This window comes from Leucopleurus acutus, assembly GCF_964270905.1.
Source record: "Leucopleurus acutus genome assembly, chromosome: 11".
In the NCBI taxonomy this organism is placed as follows: Eukaryota; Metazoa; Chordata; class Mammalia; order Artiodactyla; family Delphinidae; genus Leucopleurus; species Leucopleurus acutus.
In genome coordinates, this window is record NC_139152.1 from 103,769,980 (window position 1) to 103,791,599 (window position 21,620).

Below are 21,620 nucleotides of genomic sequence, written 5' to 3' on the forward strand. Positions count from 1 at the left end.
GTGTGTGACTCAAGTGCATTATACATATGTGTGCGCCGCGTTTCCAGCACCTCCAGTCAAGACAGAGAACTTCTGTAGCACCTGACGGTTCCCGATCCTTGTTCCCAGGCAACACCCACACACCGAAACCTGGGAAGTTGAGTTTCTACCACACTGAACTCCATTTGGTCTGAGTGTGCAGGGTTGATGGTCATCTCCTTTGCTAGACATTAAGCACCAAAGGAGCAGGGGTGAGTCCCCTCTGCCAATCTGTGCCCCAGCCCTAAGCGCAGCGCTGGGTGGTAAGTAAAGGTCTGTGGAACTAATAAAGCGATGCTCACCACCCAGCTGGGCGGCAGACCTGGACAAGGCGCCTGCAGGTTATGCCTGGGTGCTGGCATTCATGTATTCTTGCTGGAGGGTTTGATCTTTGGATGTGATACAGAGATCATGCACCTGCTTCCATTCCTCTCTGTTCTCATCCTGAAACCAAGGCACCTCGAGGTGACTGCAGGCCCCCTAGAAGAGAAGCTGCAGGCTGCAGGGGGTGGGCATGCCCAGACCACACGTGCACGTGGCCCCTTCTTATGTCAGCGTCAGTGGCTGAAGGGGCCCCCAAGGAAACCACTGCCCTATGGGGGCAGCTCCAAGATACAGCAGGATCTGACACCACGGGCTCACTCAGGAGGACCCCTGCACACATACACATGCCCTCTACACGTCCCGTTCACACATCATTCCAGCAAGACTGCTTTCAGGTGCAAGTAATAGACAAGCCAGCAGCACTCGGCTTAAATAGGCTGGTTTATTTTCTTACATTGTGAGCTCTGGAGGTACATGGCTGGAGACACTCGTTTAGCGGATGCATGATGTCTGGTCAGGGCCCGTGATGCTGCAGCAACGTCCTCACCACTCCTGGAGGATGAGTGATGCAGAAGACCCCGGGATTCCAGCAGACTGCCCCTGACCTTTCACTGACCAGGACCCTTGGTCACACGCCTCTCTTGGACCAATCACTGGATTGTGATTGGCTCAGACTGGCTACTAGCCTCCTGGGACTAGGAGAGCCTGTACCTCAGAGGTCACGGGGCCTCTGCCCACCAATGAAACAGTGAGGGGACCGTTAGGAGGACGGGGATGGCTGTTTGGTCTACCATGAGGACAGGACACCCACTCGGGGCCCTGAGCCCCCAGACAGCACTCTTCTCACTCAACCAATGCTGAGAGAGCATGTGGGGTGTGACAGCCGCTCTAGGAGCACGTGGCCCTGGATCGGTACACACACAAGGGGACCCCAGGAGGGCTACATGCCACCACGCAGATGCCAGTGGGTGGGCAGGCAGGGGGCCCCTCTGCAGAGAAGATGCCAGACAGAGTCAAAGATGAGCATCTTCCCCTGATGATGGGCAACCCGGCCAGCTGCCAGGGCTGACGGACGAGGGCTGTGGGGTGGGGCATGGTGGGCCACTCCAAGGAGTCTGGGTTCTATTCTGAGCATGATAGGAAGCCTGCAGTTTTGAGCACAAATGGAGCCCAACCTGCTTGTTTTTAAGAGATCACTTTGCCGGTGGGGAATGGCTCCCATGGGGGCAGAGGCGAAGCCAGGAGACTGGAAATGTGTGTGCAGGTAGGAAATGCAGAGTTCTGGAAGGGGCACTGGGGGGCTGAGGGGAAGCCTCTGGAGCTGCTGACATGCCTTCCTCAGAGCTGGCAGGGCTCCCCAGCCCACTTCACCACAGTAGACCGTGTAACCCCTCTCCCTCCTTCAGACAGGTTTCTAACACCCAGGGCGGTCCAGTTCCTGTGCTTCTTCCCCGGGGAAAACCTGGCTCTTGTGGGCACTCCGCGTCTTCGGGGTCTGCTGCCCGCCATGCCCTCGCCCCCCCTCACCCCGTCCTGGCACATAAAAGCACCTAGTTTTGCCCCCGTGAACAGGTGTGCCCACACTCACCACCACGCTTGTCTGCACTGACACAAGCAATCACCAGGGGGAGGGGGGCAGCTTCCAGAGCCAACCTCTCACTAGCTGGGTGACCTCAGACAAGTTGCTGGACCTCTCCACACCTCAGCTTCCTCATTTGTAACGGGCAGAACAACACCTATCTCAGGGCTATCACAAGGATCATGTGAATTCTCACACCTACAAGTGTCAGCTGGTGTTATTAGCGTGCTCAGGTACAAACCACCTCTACACACCCACAGCACAGCAATGAACCATCACACGCCTGGGTGGGGCGAGGGGCACGGGGCTGGCCTCCGCCTATGCTCTCAGGGCTGGAGCTCAGGGCAGTGGCAGCAGGATGGCCTGGGGGTGCAGCTGGGCTGACAGCAGACCTGCAGGGCAGGGTCCTCGCCCCGGGCTATCTGGCTGGGGCTGAAGGTCACGGCAGCATCAAACTGGGCCTTGAGCAGCTGAAGTTGCTTCAGCGCCTGCAGCGCCTCTGGGGCGACCTCAGCCACACCCCCCAGAAGGTTGTAGTTCTCACCAGGGTCCTCAGACAGGTCAAAGAGCAGTGGGGGCTCATGGGCAGTCAGAGGACTAGAGGCATGGCAGGCAGGGTCCGCAGTGGTGTCGCTGTGGACAGAGCCTGGGGAGGGGGGGCACATCTGTGCACAGGGCGGGGGCGGCGGGGGTAGGCTCTGGGGCTATGAGGGGTGGGCGGGGCTGGGGAGAGGCAGTTACCCTGGGTGAAGAAGTGTGCCTTGTACTTGCCGCTTCGCACAGCAAAGACCCCTCGGACCTCGTCTGGGTAGGCCGGGTAGAAGAAGAGGGTCTGCCGGGGACTCTGGGGGCAAAGTCGGGGGTCTGCACATACCCGGAGCCTCAGCCCTGCGTTGGGCCCTGGCTGTGCAGTGGCTCCCTGCCCACCCGAGAGCCCCAGGGGCGGCACCCCTTGGACGCTGCTCGACAGAGGGTCTGCCTGGCCCCAGGGGCTTCAGGTGCTCCCCATACTCACTCCGGGGGAGGGCAAGTTGGGGGGGCCCGGGGGGGGTGGGGGGAGCAGGGGTCATGAGGTCACGGGCCCTACCTTGCCTGTGCCCAGCAGCAGAGGGCTGAGGTCAACGCCATCCAAGGTGACATTGGGCAGCGGGGCCCCTGCCAGGGCTGCCAGGGTGGGCAGTAGGTCCAGGGAGCTGGCTAGCTCATGGGTCACACCTGCGGGTAGAGGGCTGTACAGTCACTCCATCTGTGATCAAGGTTGGGGAGGTGGGGCCAAGAGTCCAGGAGGAGAAGGCCTGAAGACTGACCGGGAGCGATGTGGCCTGGCCAGAAGGCCAAGGCAGGCTCTCGGACGCCCCCCTCGAAAGTGGTTCCCTTTCCGCATCGCAGGAGGCCAGAGCAGCCGCCGTGGGACATCCGCATCGTCTCAGGTCTGCAACACCCGAGAGGTTATCTGCGATGAGGGGCCCAGGGTCTCTGGCCTGCCCCAGTGACCCCAGCCCCAGACTTCTAAGTTACACATTTTGCCCAGAAACGGCCAGCATGTGCCTGTCCGCTCCCTGTCCTACCAAGACAAGCACCTCCATGTACTCGTGGCCCCCAGCCTCCCACACACATGCACCTGGTGTCACCACATATGGCCAGCATCTCCCGAGACCCCCTTATCCCACTACGTCCTCGGCCAGCAGTCAAGATGGGAAGACCCCAGGGCCCTGTGAGGGATCGACCAGCATCCTCTGCCCCCTGCCGGAGTACCCGTTGTCTGCAGTGAAGAAGACCAGTGTCTCTCCGAGCAGCCCCAGGTCCCCCACAGCCGTCATCAGGGCCCCCACGGCCGCATCCAGCTCCATCAGGGAGTCCCCAAACGGCCCTCGGCCTGAGCGCCCCGAAAAGCTCTGCCCACTGAACTGGGGGTAGTGGGTGTGCTGGGGATGGAGACTGGAGTTAGCAGCAGGTAGAGGTCACGGGCAGCCCTGGGCTGGGGGGGGCACGATCACTCACATGGGAGGCGTAGTACAGGAAGAACGGGCGGCCCTGGCGCTGGGCATCTGCCATGAGGTCACGGGCGAAGGCCACGTAGCGGGCCTCAAGTCCAGGAAGCCAAGGGGGCTGTGCCTCCACCGATAGGTTGGCCAACAGAGGGACAGGGACCAGGCCCTGGTCGCAGCCGCCATCGCAGGGGGTGGCCGGCGGGAAGCAGGTCAGGTTCTGGCAAGGGCCCTGGGGGAGCAGCTCCTTCAGAGGTCTGGGCTGTGGGCTGGGGCTGTAGGGTCAAAGGGACGGACCCCTGTGGTTCCTACCTGGTCATGGGAGTATGGGATGCCCAGGAATCGATGGAAGCCATGGTGGGGGGGCAGAAAGGCCCCCTCAGGCCCCACCCCAAGGTGCCATTTGCCAGCTATCCCTGTGAGGTAGCCTCGGGCAGCCAGGACCTCAGCCAGGGTCACCTCCTCCAGGGGCAGGCCCCCTCGGGAGCTGGGCTCCAGAACGCCAGGGTACAGGCCCATCCGAACTGGGAGCCGGCCGGTCAGGAGGGCAGCCCTATAGGACAAGTCACAGAGTCCGTGAGAGGGAGCAAAAGTGATTGAGATGGACACAAGGAGAAGGGGAGGGAGAGGACAGAAACAAAGAGACGCGAACTTCTCCACAGAGGGATGGAGACCCTCTTCCTCCCTCTGCAACCCAGAGTGCACCTGGGAGGAACTGGATGGGCAGGGGTGGGCATTTGGGGTGAGGGCTCCCGGTCTCCTTGCTCACCGGGAGGGTGTGCACAGAGACACAGGCACGTAGAAGTCCGTGAACCGCAGACCCCCTGCGGCCAGTTGGTCCAGATTGGGGGTGGTGGAACTGGGGTGTCCATAGGAGCCCAGGTCCCCATAGCCCAGGTCATCAGCAAAGATCAGCACAATGTTGGGTGGGCTGGTAGCAGCCAGGCCAGCAGCCAAGGCCAGAGTGAGGGTCCACAGAGCCACCATGGCACCTGGCACAGACAAGCCTGTAACAAGAGACCCTTGGGAGGGAAGGCAAAGTGGTTCCAGAAAGCTCTATCCCAGAACCCCAGACGCAAGGCGCTACCCTCCCCTGATACCCCAGATGCAAGGCACTACCCTCCCCTGATATCCCAGACCCAGGCACTAACTTCTGATACCCCAGAGCCAGGCACTAACCTCTCCTGAGACCTCAGACCTAGGCACTACCCTCCCCTGAGACCTCAGACGCAAGGCACTACCCTCCCCTGATACCCCAGACCCAGGCACTACCCTCCCCTGAGACCCCAGACGCAAGGCACTACCCTCCCCTGATACCCCAGACCCAGGCACTACCCTCCCCTGATACCCCTGACCCAGGCACTACCCTCCCCTGAGACCCCAGACCCAGGCACTAATTTCTGATACCCCAGACCCAGGCACTACCCTCCCTTGAGACCTCAGACCCAAATACTCCCCTAACCCCGCCTGAGACAACCCCTTCCTTAAGTCCCAGCGAACTCGGCACCTGAGACCCTTGACCTCAACAGAACACAGGAGCCCGTAGCCTGGGATCTAACTCCCTGGGGACCCTCAAGGGCCAGGACACCTTTAGATTCTTAGGCGGAGATCTGACCCTCTTCACGTAAAGGTCCCGGCCCAGGCTCGTGATCAGGGGCAGAAGTCCCAGGACGCTGACCTGCGCGAAGCGGGACGAAGGCAGTTCACGGCAGAGGAGGGGCGAACGCGGAACAGCGGGCAGCAGTGCCCTCTGCTGGCGCTTCCGCCTGGCCCGGTCCCGCCCCCGGCCCGCCCTGCGACCCGCCCCCTGACCCCGTGACTTCCGCGCGGCCACCCCACCCCACCCCCGCAGGGGCGGGGCGCAGGGCCAGGCAGGGGGCGCCCGGCCCGGGGGTGCGGCGAGGCCTTCTCTGACCGGGGTTGGGGCGGGGTCGCGATCCTGCGGCGGGGGGCGGCCTGGGCGGGGGGCGGCGCGGTCGTGCGCGCGCGCTCCGACCCGGTTTGCGCCCCGAGGCAGTTGGCGCCAGGTGCGGGGCGGCGGGGGAGGTGCTCGCAAGTGGGTTGCCGGCGTTCGCGGTCGGCGCGCGGTGTGTTCCATAAGGGGCCTGAACCCGGAGGGTGTGGAGCGAGCGAATCGAAACAAAAACCGTGGAGCCCGCGGGCTGCTGGCTTTTCCTTCAACACTACTTTTGGTGTTTTTCTTGAAACAGGAGATAAAAATTTCTTCCCAACCCTTTCCCCTCCGTTCATGTGTGTGTGTGTATGTGTGATGTGTGTGTGATGTGCGGTGTGCGTGGTGGGGCGTGTGTGTGCTGTGTAGAGGGGCATATGGGGTTTGCTCTGCGTCCGGGTTACACCAATGGGAAGGGCCCATCGAAAGCGGAGATGACGGTCCTGGCTCCATCACTGCACAGCTTCGGACGAATGGCTTCACCTTTTTGGTCCGCAGTTTGTTTAGCTGTTTCAAAGTAAGAGAACGCCCCAGGGGGTGGTTAGGTGGGTATCTTAGTGCAGCTGAAGACCCCACGTAACTCCCCCAGAGAGCCTCCCCACAGCAGCTCCCCTAGGACATTCGTCGCCCACCCCCAGCCCTCCCCAGGGCAGCTCTCAGGCTTCAGGGTCCCCCACAAGGTCTGACCTCAGGAAGAGCAGGATGCGGGCTGCCGGTTGGGGAGGGCTTCCCGTGGTTACTGACCCTGGAGCCAGTGGGAGAGTGGACAGGGCCCCTGAAAGGCCTCTGGTCACTGGGGTGGGGGCCAAGACACAGTTTCCACTGCAGCCCTGGCTGGGGAGCTGGTATTTTGCTGGTGAAAGATGAAAGCTCAAGACGAGAGGCAGCGTGGGGGAGAAAATTGGAAGGGTAGCAACTCCCAGAGACACGGCTGGGCTTGCGGCTGCTGCTGGCCTCGTGGGGAACGGAAGGGGCTCCGGTGAGCCACCCCCTTGGTGTCACATTCCAGTGTGGTTTCTGGGCCGGTGCGTGGGAGCAGTATGGGGTGGGTGGCCAGGACAGAAAGTTTTTCCGTGGCCCAGAAATCTTTGAACTTGTAATTGGAACTATCACAGCTGGTTGGTGCTGTGAATCGGAGTTTAAAAGGAATCAACCAAAAGCACTTCTTCCCTCTCCGCTGCAAGCTGGGAACTACCCCAGGCAGCGGAGGGCCTGCCCTGACTCTCTGGAAGAGCCGGCCTGTGGTTGTGCTGTTATGCAAATGACTGGCACTTTCCCCCTGCAGTCTCTGGAGGCTGTTCTGGTGTGTGCACACGGGACAGCAGAGCCAGCCCAGCCCTGACCTCTGGGTGGGGGGAGGGCGCATGTGCTGCCAGCTGTGTTTGTTCAAAGCCGCGCTCTGCGGGCGCCAGCGTCTTTTGGAGATGTGAGCCTTTCTTGGCTTTGCTGCGGGAGCCGGCAAGAGGGTCAGCTTGGGACAGAGCCCCGGTGCGAGGCATCCTGCCAGGCTGCGGAAGTGGCTCTGGGCATTGCTAATTTGGAACTAACACCCACAGTTAGGAGAGGGGCCCTGTGAGCGGTGCGTGCCTGCTCTTTCGGCACCTAGGGCAAGGGAGGGCCTCCCATTTCCTGGGCCTGCCTGGGGTGAGTGGGGTGGGCCAGCCGCTTCATGGAGAACACTTGGCCCACCTGAAGGGCTTCTGCAGTGGTTCTTGGGACTGGCGGATGTGGGGGACCCAGGACACCGAAGACCATCTGTGCAGGCCTCCACCTCCTCCTTTGGGTCTGCTCCGTCCACTTTGCCCTCAGCAACCATCATTCCTGTCCCCTGGATATTGGAGGAAAATGATCCTAAGTCAGGCAGGACTGACTGAGCACAGGTTCTGGATCTGAGGGGCTCGGATGGTGTTGACTGTTTGTGCTGTGGTTAAAACCAGGGCTCATGACAGCCCATGTGAATGAAGCCAAGATGCTGGAAACTCTTTGGTTTAATACAGAAAAAGGCATCCAAAGACAGAGAGGGACAGGAGTGTATTGTGCTTGACCTGCTCTGTTGTCCCCTAACTGTCCTCTGTGAGGGCCTGGAAGATGCTCTCACTGAGACATTGAGGTGGACCTTGGAGTAAGGAAGGGAAGCAGCCACACCCTTGCAAGGCTCTGGGGAGCTGGCCACTGTGGGACACAAATGAAATGGATGACAAGATGCTAGGGTGGCAGAGGCCACATGGCCAGGCAGGTATTGTCACCATCATGGTCAGGCAGAATGGCGTGGCCTCAGAGATTTTTGGCTCCCTGGCCAGTGGAGTTACCCTCCAGGACAAAAGCAGGGGTCAGCACTAGTGGAGGCGGGGCTAGCGGTGGAAAGACCCTGGGTCTCGGGAACACGGCCCAGACGTGACTCACAGCGCAGCTCCTCTTCCAGTTCCTGGACATGAGTCACTCACAGACCTGGAGCCCTCTGCCAGAGGGGAAGACCTGGCAGAAACACCCAAGGCTGTACTAAGTCTTTTCCCTGGCCTCCGCTGCAGGGAGGTATGGCCTTTGGCCAGGATGGCCATGCACTAGGGGAAGGGACACCTCAGGCTCAGAGGGGTTGTTGGGCACTGGCTCTGAGCGAATGCCACTTCTTGGACATTCTTTTTTTTTTTTTTTTTTTTTTTTTTGCGGTAGGCGGGCCTTTCACTGTTGTGGCCTCTCCCATTGCGGAGCACAGGTTCGGGACGCGCAGGCTCAGCGGCCATGGCTCACGGGCCCAGCCGCTCCGCGGCATGTGGGATCTTCCCGGACCGGGGCACGAACCCGTGTCCCCTGCATCGGCAGGTGGACTCTCAACCACTGTGCCACCAGGGAAGCCCCACTTCTTGGACATTCTGATGACCCCACAGTACACTGATGAGAGCTGGGCTTTGGAAGTCAGACAAGTCATGCATTTGGGGCCACTGTCCATCCCACAATGGATACAGTGGTTACGTGAATTTATTTTGTATTAATCTCCCTGGTTCTCAAGCATATTATTCAAACAGATATGTTGAGCAGCTGGCCAGTGCAACACTACCTGCTGATCTAGACAAGGACTCTGAAGGTGGAAAGCTCAATGGAGTCTCCTATAGCAGTTGAGGAAACACCAGCTACTTTAACAGATAAACCCCCAAGTCTCAGTGACTCAGTACAATAGACATTTATTTCTTGCTCACAGGAAGTCCAGTCTGCGACATAGGCAGGAATGGGGGTGGGTGAGTCTCTGCTCCATATAGGCATTTAGGGACCCGTGCTGAAGGAAGTGCTGCCATTTGTGACATGTGGATTTAAGGTCATCCTAGACGCCTACATTCAGCCAGCGGAAGAGCGAACAGAGAGCGTGCAGGATAAGCAGGAGGTATTTATGGGTTAGGCCTAGGAGTGGCACACATCATTTCTACCCAAACCAATTCCAGAACTCTGTGACATGGCCTTACCTAGATGTGAAAGGGGCTGGGAAATACAGACTCCGAGGTGTGGTCTGTTGGAGCCAGCAGTTGGAATATCAGTTTTCTGACACCTCAGTTTGCTGACTGTGGCAAAAAAGAACAAATCCCCAGGGGACTAGTTCTGTGGTATTGTTGGGGGAGAGTATATTTCTAGCAGCTCAGGGTAAGTGCTACTTTCAGTACTTCCAATGACGTTGTAGACACTAATTCCATGTATTAAATACCTTTCTGCTCAAACTAGCCGTACGTGCGTCTATAATCTACACCTAAACCCTAGCTTTTATAGTCAGTGAGATGAGAGGTGGAGGAACTGGGAGGCCATGGTGTGAGGGATCACTTGGAGAGACATGGAGGATGTCAGAACTTGGAGTGAGCAGACAACCTGTCATCAGGGTGCTGAAGTTCTCAGTGAATGAGAGGATGTGGTTGACCAGGAGGGACCCATTTGATCACTGCTGTATTCCTAGTGCCTTACCCTCATACTTTGTTGTGTGTGGGTAATAAACATTTTAAAATGCAGGATGTTGGACTTCCCTGGTGGCGCAGTGGTTAAGAATCTGCCTGCCAGTGCAGGGGACATGGGTTCGAGCCCTGGTGCAGGAAGATCCCACATGCCGCAGAGCAACTAAGCCCGTGCGCCACAACTACTGAGCCTGTGCTCTAGAGCCTGCAAGCCACAACTACTGAGCCCGCGTGCTGCAACTACTGAAGCCTGTGCGCCTAGAGCCTGTGCTCCACAACAAGAGAAGCCACCGCAATGAGAAGCCCGCACACCGCAACAAAGAGTAGCCCCCTCTCGCCACAACTAGAGAAGGCCCGCGTGCAGCAACGAAGACCCAATGCAGCCAAAAATAAATAATTTATTTTAAAAAGTAAAATAAAATGCAGGATGTCTTTCTGTTCATTTATTGATTCATTTAATATCTGACCAGCAAACAATCATTAAACACTTCTATGTGCTGACTGCTGTGGCTGAATAAGAAAAACAGATTTCCAGCAATATAACCTAAAACCCCTCTATTGTGAAACACTTGAAAATGCTGAGTAAAATATAGTAAGTAGAAACTAAAAGCAACAGGGTAAGCAAGTGTGATATCAGGGACATTCTCAATACCAGGAACTTAAAGCTCTGGGTTTTAATGGCTGCATAGAAGGCAAGAGAAAGGGATGTGGGCCTGAATGCAAAATAGTTAGACTGGGAGATGAGACCATTTTATAGAAGTTACAGTGAGAAGGTCTAATATATATTAAAAATTTCAATCTTTTAAAAATTTTCACAATTTATAATTTAACAAAATATATTCACAATGTTGTAGAACCATCACCACTATTCATTTCCAGAACTTGTTCATTATCTCAAAGAGAAACTCTGTCCCCATTAACAATACTATCTATTCTCTCCTTTCCCCAGCCCCTGGTAACCTCTATTCTGCTTTCTGTCTCTATGAATTTGCCTATTCTAGGAACCTCAGATCAGTAGAGTCATATAATATTTGCCCTTTGTGAATGGCTTATTTCCCTTCACATAATGTTTTCAACGTTCATACATGAGGTCTAACATATTTTTAAAAGAAGATACTGAGGAGGTACAATATTAAAAAAGATAATAGCAGAGAATTTTCAGATTTGATGAAAGACATAACTCCTCAGATTCAGGAATCACAACAAATCGCAAACTGGATAAATAAAACTAAAAGAACACCTAGGCACATCATATTGAAATTGAATAATATTAAAGACAACAGGGTCTGAAAAGTAGCCAGAGAGAACAAATTACCTACAGAAAGAATAACAATTCAAAACAGTATTTATTTTAATGGCAACAAGATGACAATAGAATAGTAAGTTTAAAATGTGGCATGTCAATAACTGTTAATCTAGAATTGTATACCCACAGTGGCATCTTGCTAGTTGCCTATTCTGATATCCATCATGACTTCTTCCTTATTAACAGAGCCCTGGTTTTCTAGGAGGCAGTAATGTGCTCACTTAAGAAAGAACATTTTCTAGCCTCACTTGCAGCCAGACCCAGTTCTGGCCGATAGGATGTACGCAGTTATTGGGTAAGGTATCAAAATGTTCCTTAAGTGGGTCAGCTATCTGTTCATAATGAAAAACTCTCTACAGACAAGGACTACAAGGTAATTTTCTAAATCTGATAAAGGGTATCTATAAAAAAACCTTCAGATAACATACTTCATGGTGAAATAGCAAACATTTTCTACTGATGATTGAGAGAAAAGCAAGAATGCCTGCTCTTATCACTTCTGTATGACACTGTACTGGTGGTCATTGCAACAAGGCAAGAAAAATAAACATTCAAAATTAAACATTCAAAATTAAACATTCAAAAATAAACATTCAAAATAAGGAAGTATTTTGCTATTTGCTGATGATTTATGTAGAAAATCCTAAGGAATCTACAAAAATACTATAAAATGAAGTGAATTTAACAAGGTTATAAGCTACAAAATTTACCTACAAAAATCAGTTGTATTTTTATATACTAGCAACAAACAATTATAGCATGAAATTTAATAATTTCATTTGTAATAACGTGACATAACGAAATTCTTAGGAGCAAATTTAACAAAATGTTTAAGAATGCAACCCTGAAAACTACTAAGCCTTGCTGAGATACCTGAGGAAAACAAAATAAATGGGGGACATACCATGTTCAAACATTAGAAGAGTCAATATTGTTAAGATGTCCATTTTCTCTAAATATATTTATAGACTCAATGCAATACCCAATTAAATTCCCAGGTGGCTTTTAATTTTTGTAGAAATTGACAAGCTGATTCTAAAACTTCTAAAACATAGAAATGAAAATGACCTAGAATAGCCAACAAAATTAAAAAAGAATGAAGTTGTAGGACTTACACTATCTGATTTCAAGACTTAGTATAGAGTTATAGAAATTAAGATAAGTGTGGTATTGGAGAAAGTGTATAAATATACATTAGGGCTTCCCTGGTGGCACAGTGGTTAAGAATCTGCCTGCCAATGCAGGGGATACAGGTTCGAGCCCTGGTCCAGGAAGATCCCATATGCTGCAGAGCAACTAAGTCCGTGCATCACAACTACTGAGCCTGCCCTCTAGAGCCTGTGAGCCACAAATACTGAGCCCGCATGCCACAACTACTGAAGCCCGCACTCCTAGAGCCCATGCTCTGCAACATGAGAAGCCACCACAGTGAGAAGCCACGCACCACTACCAAGAGTAGCCCCTGCTCACCACAACTAGAGAAAGCCTGCGTGCAGCAATGAAGACACAACGCAGCCAAAAAAATAAATAAATAAATAAATAAATGAAAAAAATTATAAATATAGATTAAAGGAAAAGTAAAGAAAGTGCAAAGGCAATTCAGTGGGAAAGGAGTCTTCAAAAATGGTGTTGAGGGCTTCCCTGGTGGCACAGTGGTTGAGAGTCCACCTGCCGATGCGGGGGACACGGGTTCGTGCCCCGGTCCGGGAAGATCCCACATGCCGTGGAGCGGCTGGGCCTGTGAGCCATGGCCACTGAGCCTGCGTGTCCGGAGCCTGTGCTCTGCAACGGGAGAGGCCACAACAGTGAGAGGCCCACGTACCGCAAAAAAAAAAAAAAAAAATGGTGTTGAGAGGTCCCTAAAATAGTGGTGGAGACAGAAAGTAGAAAAGTGGTTACAGGGGCCGGGGGAGGGGAATGGAGTGTTACTACTTAATGGGCACAGAGTTTCCATATGGCATGATGAAAACGTTCTGGATATAGTGGTGATGGTTGCAAAACAATGTAAATAAAAATATTTTAAAATAATTAAAAAATGGAATGAAACAACTGGACACCCCAAAAGGGAAAATACAAACATCAACCTTTTCTTGACACCACAAATAAAAATTAACTTGAAATTAATCATAGAACTAAATGAAAAGTTAAAACTACAACTTCTCATTGAAAACCCAGGAGAAAATTTTATGATCTTGCAGGAGGAAAAAATTTCTTGGATAGGATACAGAATATAAATGATAGAAGAAAAAAGATAAGCTCACTCTATAATAATAAAAAACTTCTGTTCTTTGAAGGAAACTACTATGAAAGTGAAAGGAAGCTACAAAATTAGAGAACTTTTGCAATACACGTATCTTACAAAAAAATTTGTTCCCACAATATATAAAGAGCTTCAAAATTTCAATTAGGTAAACTACACATTTTTAAAAAAATGGTCAGTGGACTTGAATGGACACTTCACAAAAGACACGTGAATGGCTAATAAGCATATGAAAAGAGGCTCAATATCATTAGTCATCAGAGAAATGCAAATTTAATCACACAAGGAGACACCACTATACATCCATTAGAATGGCTAAAAATTAAAAAGACAGGAAATACCAAGTGTTAGCAAGGATATGGAGGAGATGGGAAAAGCTGGAATGTAAAATGGTACTATCATTCTGGAAAACTGCTTGCCAGTTTCTTTAAAAGTTAGCAAAAATATTCACAGCAGTTTTATTCATAACTGTCCCAAACTAGAATCAACCCAAATATGCATATCAACATGGTATTTTCATAAAATGGAATGCTGCTCAGAACAAAAAGAATGAACTGAGTGGGATTTATCCCTAGGAGGGCTTCCCTTCAAGATGGTGGGTGGGGACGTGTGAGTGCAAGGGGACCCTGGCAGAAAGTAGGCTGGGGATCCCCTGTCATTCAGAAAGTTGAGAAGGAGGGGCTAGGAATTACTTTTCATAAAAAGTTAAGCCCCTCTCTCCCTGCAATAACAGCCCCACTTCTCTTCTGGCCCAGGGGTCTCTCCAGTCCCCCACCCACTATACTCAGGGAGCAGTTCTGTGCCCTGCAGCTGGAGTCAGCTGACCCCGCCCCACTCCAGCATGGTCCCACTGTGCCCAGCTGGCCCCTTCCCCAGAAGTTGCTGTGACATTAGGGCTGTGCAGCCGACTCTTCAGCTTTTGTTGGCTTTTCCATCTTCTGATCCGTCCGTATCATGTCTTCACAGATTTTATTCACAATCCATGTGCCTGTCTTTTAACACTAGGATGGACTTATTATTTTTAAAAATATATTGTTCCTTTTAACACTACTGTATCATACACTTAAAAGTGGTTAAGATGGTAAATTTTGTTATGTATTATTTACCATAATAATTAAAAAAAAACACCTCACATAGTTCTTAAATTGTCAGTGACCTTTGGGAAGAAGAGGTAAACATGTAGGCAAAACTCACAGTCTTGGGGCTTAGTGGTTGTGTAGTGGTTGACTGCGCTGGTTGACTGCGCAGTGGCGTAGTGGTTGACTGCGCTGTCCCCCCTGCAGGGGAAACGGGTTCATGCCCTGGTCCGGGAGGATCCCACATGCCGCGGAGTGGCTGGGCCCATGAGCCATGGCTGCTGAGCTTGCGCGTCCGGAGCCTGCGCTCCGCAACGGGAGAGGCCACGACAGTGAGAGGGCTACATACTGCAAAAAAAACCCCCCAAAACCTCACAGTCTTGAACCAAAGGGTAAGTAGAATCCTAAGTGTGAAATTAACTAGGCATATATTTCTCACTCTTAATTTCACTGTTAAAATAATATTTTAAGTCTAATGCTCTTTCTAAGAACTTACAACAAAGACCAGCTGTCCCTTCTCACGCCTCTACGTTTTGCCACTATACATGAAGAATGTGCATTAGAATGCACTCCTTTGGTTGGGATGACAGAAACCAAATCTGAACTAGCTTTATGATTATACCAAAAATGTGTTCACTATGTACCAGGCACATGGTGAGCATGTCACATCCATGGACCTCATCTAACCTGCACAACAGCCCAGGGGGAAAGGAGCCACCTTGTCAGCCCAAAGGCAGGTTTTTGGTCTGTGGCCTGAATGAGGGAGGGAATGAAGTAATTCTTACCATTGTACCCAATGTACCAGAGCTCACAGGGAGACACAGGGAAGCAAGGAGGCTTTCTCAGGCCACTGGGGTATCGCGTGGCTGAGCTGGGATTCCAGTCGAGGCCCTTGCCCTAGGGCCAGCCCTTCAGCCTCTCTTTTCCATGGATTTTCAGCCTAGAAGGGAAAGCCCCTTCTAGGGACCCTTGGCTCTTGAAACCAAAGGCAAGAAAAGCAGATTTCAGGGACTGAGTCTGGGGGCTCAAGCTCCTTCAGGACCATCCTCGTCTCCTGTATCTATGTTCCTTGCAGCGTTGCTTTCTTCCCAAGGCTGGAATCTCGGTCACTAGCAGTTGCCGAGCTACATCTCTCCTGTGAATTCCAAGAGTAGAAAAAGGGTTTCTTCCCTTAGTTGCAAGCGTAAGACTCCAGGGCAGGATTCTCACTGGTCCTGCTTGGGTCACATTCCCACTGATGTGTTTCAAATCCTGGTTTCTCCACTGATGAGCCACATGTGATTCTGGACAAGTTAAGTTACTTCTCGTTTGCTTTGTTTCCTCATCTGTTACGTGAGGACAGTAATGGGTTTGCTTAGTGATTTTGTGATGACTGAATGAGTTAATACCTGTCATACACTTAGGATGACATGTAGTGCTCAAAAACCTGGTGAGTAATCTATTTTCATAATTCTTATTATATATTTCTCTTTTATTTAAGCAATTTTCATAAAGCTTTGCGGTGATCTCACTGTGGAGAAGTCTCCCTATGAAGTTGTAACCACTGCCTGTCCCCAACAATTTTGGAGTCTGAACTGTATTACTCTTTGCAGTCCCCAGGACCACCAAGCCAAGAAATTAACATAGAACAAGTCCTGGGCTAGTCGTACTCCTCTGAGGGACACATCTAGGCTGCCCAGGATTTCCACATAAATACAGGCCCAGCTGAGTTCGTAACCCCAAGTCACAAAACTGTCACAGAAAGAACCTACAGTCCCCCTACAGTGAGTGAATCGGTGGACACCGCAAACAGGATTAGACCACCAAAAATTTCACATAAGGGAACTACTGACTAGAATTTTAAAATAAATATTTTTAAAATAATTAAAGACAAAAGAAATCTAAAAATTGCATTAAATAAAAATTGCATTAAATAAAAAAGAAAAAGCCAATATAAAGAAAGAGCAAGCAGATTTGATAATGTATGAAACACGGCTTACAGAAATAGAACCTACGGTCATTGAAATTTAAAAGTCTATGGGGAAAAAACCAACAACAACCCTATGGACGGGATTAACAGCAGATTAAAATCAAACAGAATCAGTGAGATGGAAGTCAGAATTGGGAAAATTACTCAGAATACAGCACACAGAGAGAAAAATCTTCCAAGTATTGAGAAAAAAATAATTTGTCAATTTAGAATTCTACAGTGGCTAAATTATCACTCAAAATGAGGGTGAAATAAGACATTTCAAAGACTGAAATCTGTCACTACTTTCAGGAAGAAGAAAATTCAAGCCAGAAGGAAAGTGAGTAAAGAGCGGGTTGACATGTGACTCCTGAAGCAGCCTCAAGACTCACTGGAGTGAGGACGATGTGGACAAATACCTGCAGCTAAAGCATCTTAAACTCCCCCTAGTTCCCGAGGTGGGTGGAGACAGTAATTGACTTCAGGCTTTGTTAATCCCACATGCTGAAAATTTAAGTGTGTTTATGAAAATGAAAGAAGGAGAATGCTGGACTTCCAAAACAATGGGAGTTGAGGGAAAAAGGAATAAAGATAATGTGATCAATCAAACGGAGGGCCCAAAGGGAGAAAAAAGCAGCACAGAGGAAAGACAAAAACAAAAAACCAACCGACAACACAAAATAAGATGGTAAAAAAATATGAAAACATATCAGTAATCAATAATCACAATAAAGCACCGTCAAAAGTTGAAAATTGTAAGATTGGTTTTCATAAAAATCTGGCCACACATACTATTTACCACAAGCACACCTAGGAATGTAAGATGTAGAAAGGATAAAAGGAAAATGAGGGGAAAAGACATATGAGGTCAATACTCACAGAAAAGTGCCGTGCCTAGGCTAATCATTGAAAAAAAAAAATTAAGGCAAAAAGCATAGGGATAAAGAAGGGTACCATGTAATAATAAGAGGAATAATTTATCAGGAAGCTATAATAATCCTAAACCTGTTAGCATTAAAAACAAAGTCTGGAAAGACATATAAATCCCAAATTGGCAAAATTTCATGGTGAGAATGCTAAAGTGAGATTTTATCCCACTTCTTTTAGTAACTTATAAATCAAGCAAACAGAACATTAGAAAGGCCATAGGATATTTGAATAATACAATTAACAAGCTTGATATAATGGAGATATATATATATACATCTGCATTATGCAGATCACCTTCTGACCACAACACAATAAAAAAAGAAATCAGTAGCTAAGGGTTAGTCCTCCCTCCAAAGAAAACCTAGTTTACATTTGAAAATTTAAGTAAGCACATTTTTCAGCAATTCCTAAAGCAAACTATATAATTGATATTAGAAAATCAACAAGATGAAATTAAAAATGCTACTTATCAAGACTTACTGGACATAACTAAAGTCACACTTGGAAATTTATAACCTTATATACTCATTGTCAGAGAAGAGAAAGACTAAAAATTGAGTTGAGTACCCAGCTGAAGAAATAAGAAAAAGAATCTTAACAACCACCAAAACAGTAGAAAGAAATAAACAAAATAGAAGTAGAGATGATTAACAGAATGAAAAGTTGATTCTTTAGAAATAGATTTGTATTCCTAGAGAGATAAAGCTTAACAAATCAGACTCAGGATGAAACAGAATCTAAATATACTTATAGATGTTAAACAACTAGAAGCAAAACAACAACAACAACAACAAACAAACAAGCAAAACCCCAAAACCCTACCCACAAAAAGTACACCAGATCCGGACAGTCAACTGAACACTCAGGTATTCTGCCCCTACAATCTGCTCTGGAGGTTGGAGAGGGTCTGCTCTGAAGAAAGTTGGGCGTGAACAGTCTGTAGATGAAGGTTCAGCAAATACACGCTGAGCATCGACTGAGCACCAGGGCCTTGGACACAGCAGTGAACCAAACAGGCAAAGCTCCCTCTCCACAGGGAGCCTCCATTCTGGGGGGGAGACAGATCCTAAACAGTGAGCAACAAGTGATTACAGGCAGGTGGGCACTAGGGCGCTGCGGAGGAGAGATCAGAGTGGAGCAGAGACTGGGAGAGAAGCCCGAGGGCAGCCAGGGGAGCAGCCGACAGCGGGACGCTCATCTGCCCCCCCCCCGCCCCGCCCCCAGTTGTCAAGGAAACCAGGGGTGAGGGGAGATCGGAGAGAACGCAGGCCTGTGGGGTTTTCAGCGGAGGCGATTGTGCGGCCAGGCCGAGGGGTGAGAGGGAGGGAAGGGTTAGGGTTTGGGTGAGGAAGTGGCCCCAGGAATGTAAAAGGAGGGAGGGATGGCATGGTGAGGGAGGGGTCACAAACGGCCTCACCAGGAAGGGCCAGGAGTTGGGGGTGGACCACCCACGCTGGTGGGGGGGCTTAAGATTTTGAGAGTGTGGGGCACCAAGGGTGTCAGACGGCCTATGTGTGCAGGGGTTAACCCACGGATGGGTTTGATCCTGTGCCAGGCACTGTTCTGGACGCTTTGCCCATGTGAGCTCCCACAGGCCCCGGGCGTCTGAACGTGTGTGGTGGGAAGAAGTGGGGATGGGAGAACCATGGGTCATTCTGGAACCTTAGCCCTGATGGAAGGAGTGGAGATGCAGAGGGGCCATGGGGTCTGGGGAATCCTCATCTTCAAGGACAGAGACAGGAGAGCAGCGGGGTGAGGCTGGGAGGTGGTGAAGAGCCTGGGGGTCTTTTATTCTCCACAAAATAGCTTGTCCCTGGGCTTCCTCCTCTGTAAACCCACCATGTTGCAGGGACAGGAGGACATTGTGTGGGTAAGGTGCTTCTGGGTATTGGAGCTTTTGCCATTTGCCAGGGTGGTGGTGGGTCCAGAGGAGTGGTGCCGGTTTGGCATTCGTTCATTATGTACCCATCCTTTGCGCCAGGTGCTCTGTGGAAACAGCCCTGGCAGTGCAGGCCCGCCTGAGCCTGGAGACCAGGAATGTGGCCATCAGCAAGGTTGTGAGGTTTTCTCCTGAAAGCTCGGCATTCATCGTGCTGGACTCACCGAGGCCAGTGGGTTGCTGGGGAGGCCGAGGGGGCCTCCGTGAGGTCCAGGATGGGTGGCCACATGGGCGCCTGGCTCTCCAGGTCAAGGGTAGGTTTGCAGGGAGAGCACGGAGGCCTGGGGCTGCTCTGCAGCTGGTTGTGAGCCTCCTCCTTCAGTCCCACCACGAATCGGGGACTCCGGTGAGCATGGCCGGCCTTGCAGCTGCCACAGTGGGAGGGATGAGGGACACGGTGGGGGGGCAGCTCTGGGTGACTCAGGGAGGGGAGAACAGGGGCAGGAAGACAGTGGAGACAGGAGGGGGGCCGGGAAGCACTAGCTTCCTCTCTCCAGGGCTGGGCCACGTGCTTCCCAAGGTGCTTCCTGCAGATAAGTGGGCTTCCGACAGCCCCTTCCTGCTCCCCCCTTCCCCTACCCCTCCCATCCTGCTCCAGCCCCTGGGGACCCTCAGCTCCCCCACTCAGGCCAGGCCAGTGGCCTTGGGAAGAGCCTGGACATCCTGGGGCCACATTTCTAGGCAGGCAGGGTCCACCCAGGCTCGGGAAGAAAGCAGGCCCAGACCACAGACAGCGCTGGAAACTCGGCTCTGCGGGGTCAGTGAAATCCTGGGAGGCAGAGATTTTTCCTGAAGGGGGGCCGGCTGGGCAGGGAGAGAGCCCGGTTTCCCTCAGGGGCCAGGGCTGGTCCTGGGGAAGAGGGCCACGGTCTGGGGTGACCAGAGGCTGTTGGGGGGGGGAGGGGGGTATTGCGGGGCTCTGTGGGGAGGAGGCTGTTCTTGGAGGGGGTGTCAAGCGCTGGTCCGTGTGGGGTAAGGCTGCTTCCAGGTTGTCATGGGGAGGGGTAGGGAGGCTTTCTGTGTGTGTGTGTGTGGGGGGGGGGAGGTTCATTCAAGTTTATTCCCGGGAGGCTCAGGGGACCCAGGGCTGCTCTTGGAGAAGGTAGGTGAGGCTGGGCTGTCTTCTGCCAGGGACCCGAAGGTGTCCTCATGCTGGGGTGTTCTGTGAAGGTCGGCCAGGGTGAGCGGCTGCGGGGGTCAGGGCCTGTTTCTGGGGAGGAGTCAGGCATGTTGGGGGAGTTCTGGGGGAGTCAAAAGCTGTTTCTCGGGAAATCAGGGCTATTTCGACGTCAAGGGGCCGCTCTTCGCTTTTAGGGACCTTGGGGGCACAGTGTTTCCCAGCACTGGGGTAGTTCTGTGAGGCTGATGAGTGTTGGTGGGACCTGGCCAGCTCCAGTGGGGCGGTGGCGCCTGAGCTAGTTTCTTTACTGCGCTCCCCTCTCCTCCGCCTACTCATCACCCCCTCCCGCGTTGCCACGACAACGCGTGAAACTAAAATTCACTTCCCGGTTGCAGGTGGAGGCTAGTGGCGCCCCCTCCCCTAAGCCCTTCCTCTCAGGTCGCGCCCCCATCTTGTCGTCGCTAAGGTGACTGGGAGGGCGTGACAGGCGTTGGAGCTAGGCGGACCAGGGGACCTGAGGAGGAGGGCAGAAGAGGCGGGCCTCAGAGTCCGGAGTGAACTCCCCAGCCTCGGCCAGGGGTGGGGGAGCCGGGAGCCGCGCGGCACACTGTTCGGCGTGGTCCTAAGGGTTAAGTTGTGAGGTTAATTGGTTCTGGCTGTGGGAGAAGTCCCGGCCCCTCCAGGTTTCCGAGGTCCCCACCGTCCCACCCCAGGACTGGGGCAGTGTTGGTCTCTGTCATCTCCTCCGGGGCTTGAGTGGGGTGGGGAGGGGAGGTCGGTAGGGTGGTAGAGAAGCTGCCACCCCCGGAAATTAATTTTCCTGTTTTTCTCTCCCCTTCCTGCCCTGCCTCTGGTCCCTGTGCCCAAGGCGGCCCCCACGCCAGGTCCAAGACCCCCTCCTCGCCGCATCTTCCCCTGTGGGCCACAGATGCTCTTCCGCAGCCGAACGGCGGCGCGGCCCTTGCTGCTCAGCTACTCTCCCCACACTGAGGCCTAGGACTCCCCACACCCCCGGCGCAGCCCCTAGGCCCCCGCCTTGCTGCGCGGCCCTCGTCCTTCGCACCAACCCCACCCCTCACCCCTCACCCCGGGACCCCGCAAAGTCCCCCTCGCCCTCGGCTGGCTCTGAGCCCTCCCGGCCCCCGCCTCCGGCGCAGCCCCCTTGCCACCCCCGCTTTCCTCGCCGCTCAGGCCCCCTCCCCCCGCCGCCCCCGCCCCCGGGGAAGGCAGGCGCCGAGCGGAGCCGGGGCCG

General features: G+C 52.3%; 1 protein-coding gene across 1 annotated transcript; it reads right to left on the bottom strand.

Annotated features, from left to right (window-relative positions):
* Window positions 1-1,327: 1,327 nt before the first annotated feature.
* On the bottom strand, window positions 1,328-5,604 carry ARSA (arylsulfatase A). Its single transcript, XM_082850375.1, has 9 exons — window positions 5,498-5,604; window positions 4,679-4,931; window positions 4,222-4,462; window positions 3,923-4,141; window positions 3,677-3,846; window positions 3,229-3,353; window positions 3,009-3,136; window positions 2,663-2,765; window positions 1,328-2,567 (listed from the first exon to the last, which is right to left on the bottom strand). Exons 2-9 carry the CDS (start codon window positions 4,894-4,896, stop codon window positions 2,248-2,250), a joined length of 1,524 nt encoding a protein of 507 aa, XP_082706501.1. The 5' UTR covers window positions 4,897-4,931; window positions 5,498-5,604; the 3' UTR covers window positions 1,328-2,247.
* Between the last annotated feature and the right edge of the window lie 16,016 nt (window positions 5,605-21,620).

What these genes read in the sequence shown, in the direction of transcription:
- ARSA (XM_082850375.1), bottom strand. Translation starts at nt 4,896, where the DNA reads ATGGTGGCTCTGTGGACCCTCACTCTGGCCTTGGCTGCTGGCCTGGCT. An exon ending in TCCCATACTCCCATGACCAG is followed by an intron (nt 4,142 to 4,221) that starts GTAGGAACCACA and finishes CTGCTCCCCCAG; the next exon opens with GGCCCTTGCCAGAACCTGAC. An exon ending in TGCTGCTGGGCACAGGCAAG is followed by an intron (nt 2,766 to 3,008) that starts GTAGGGCCCGTG and finishes CTTTGCCCCCAG; the next exon opens with AGTCCCCGGCAGACCCTCTT.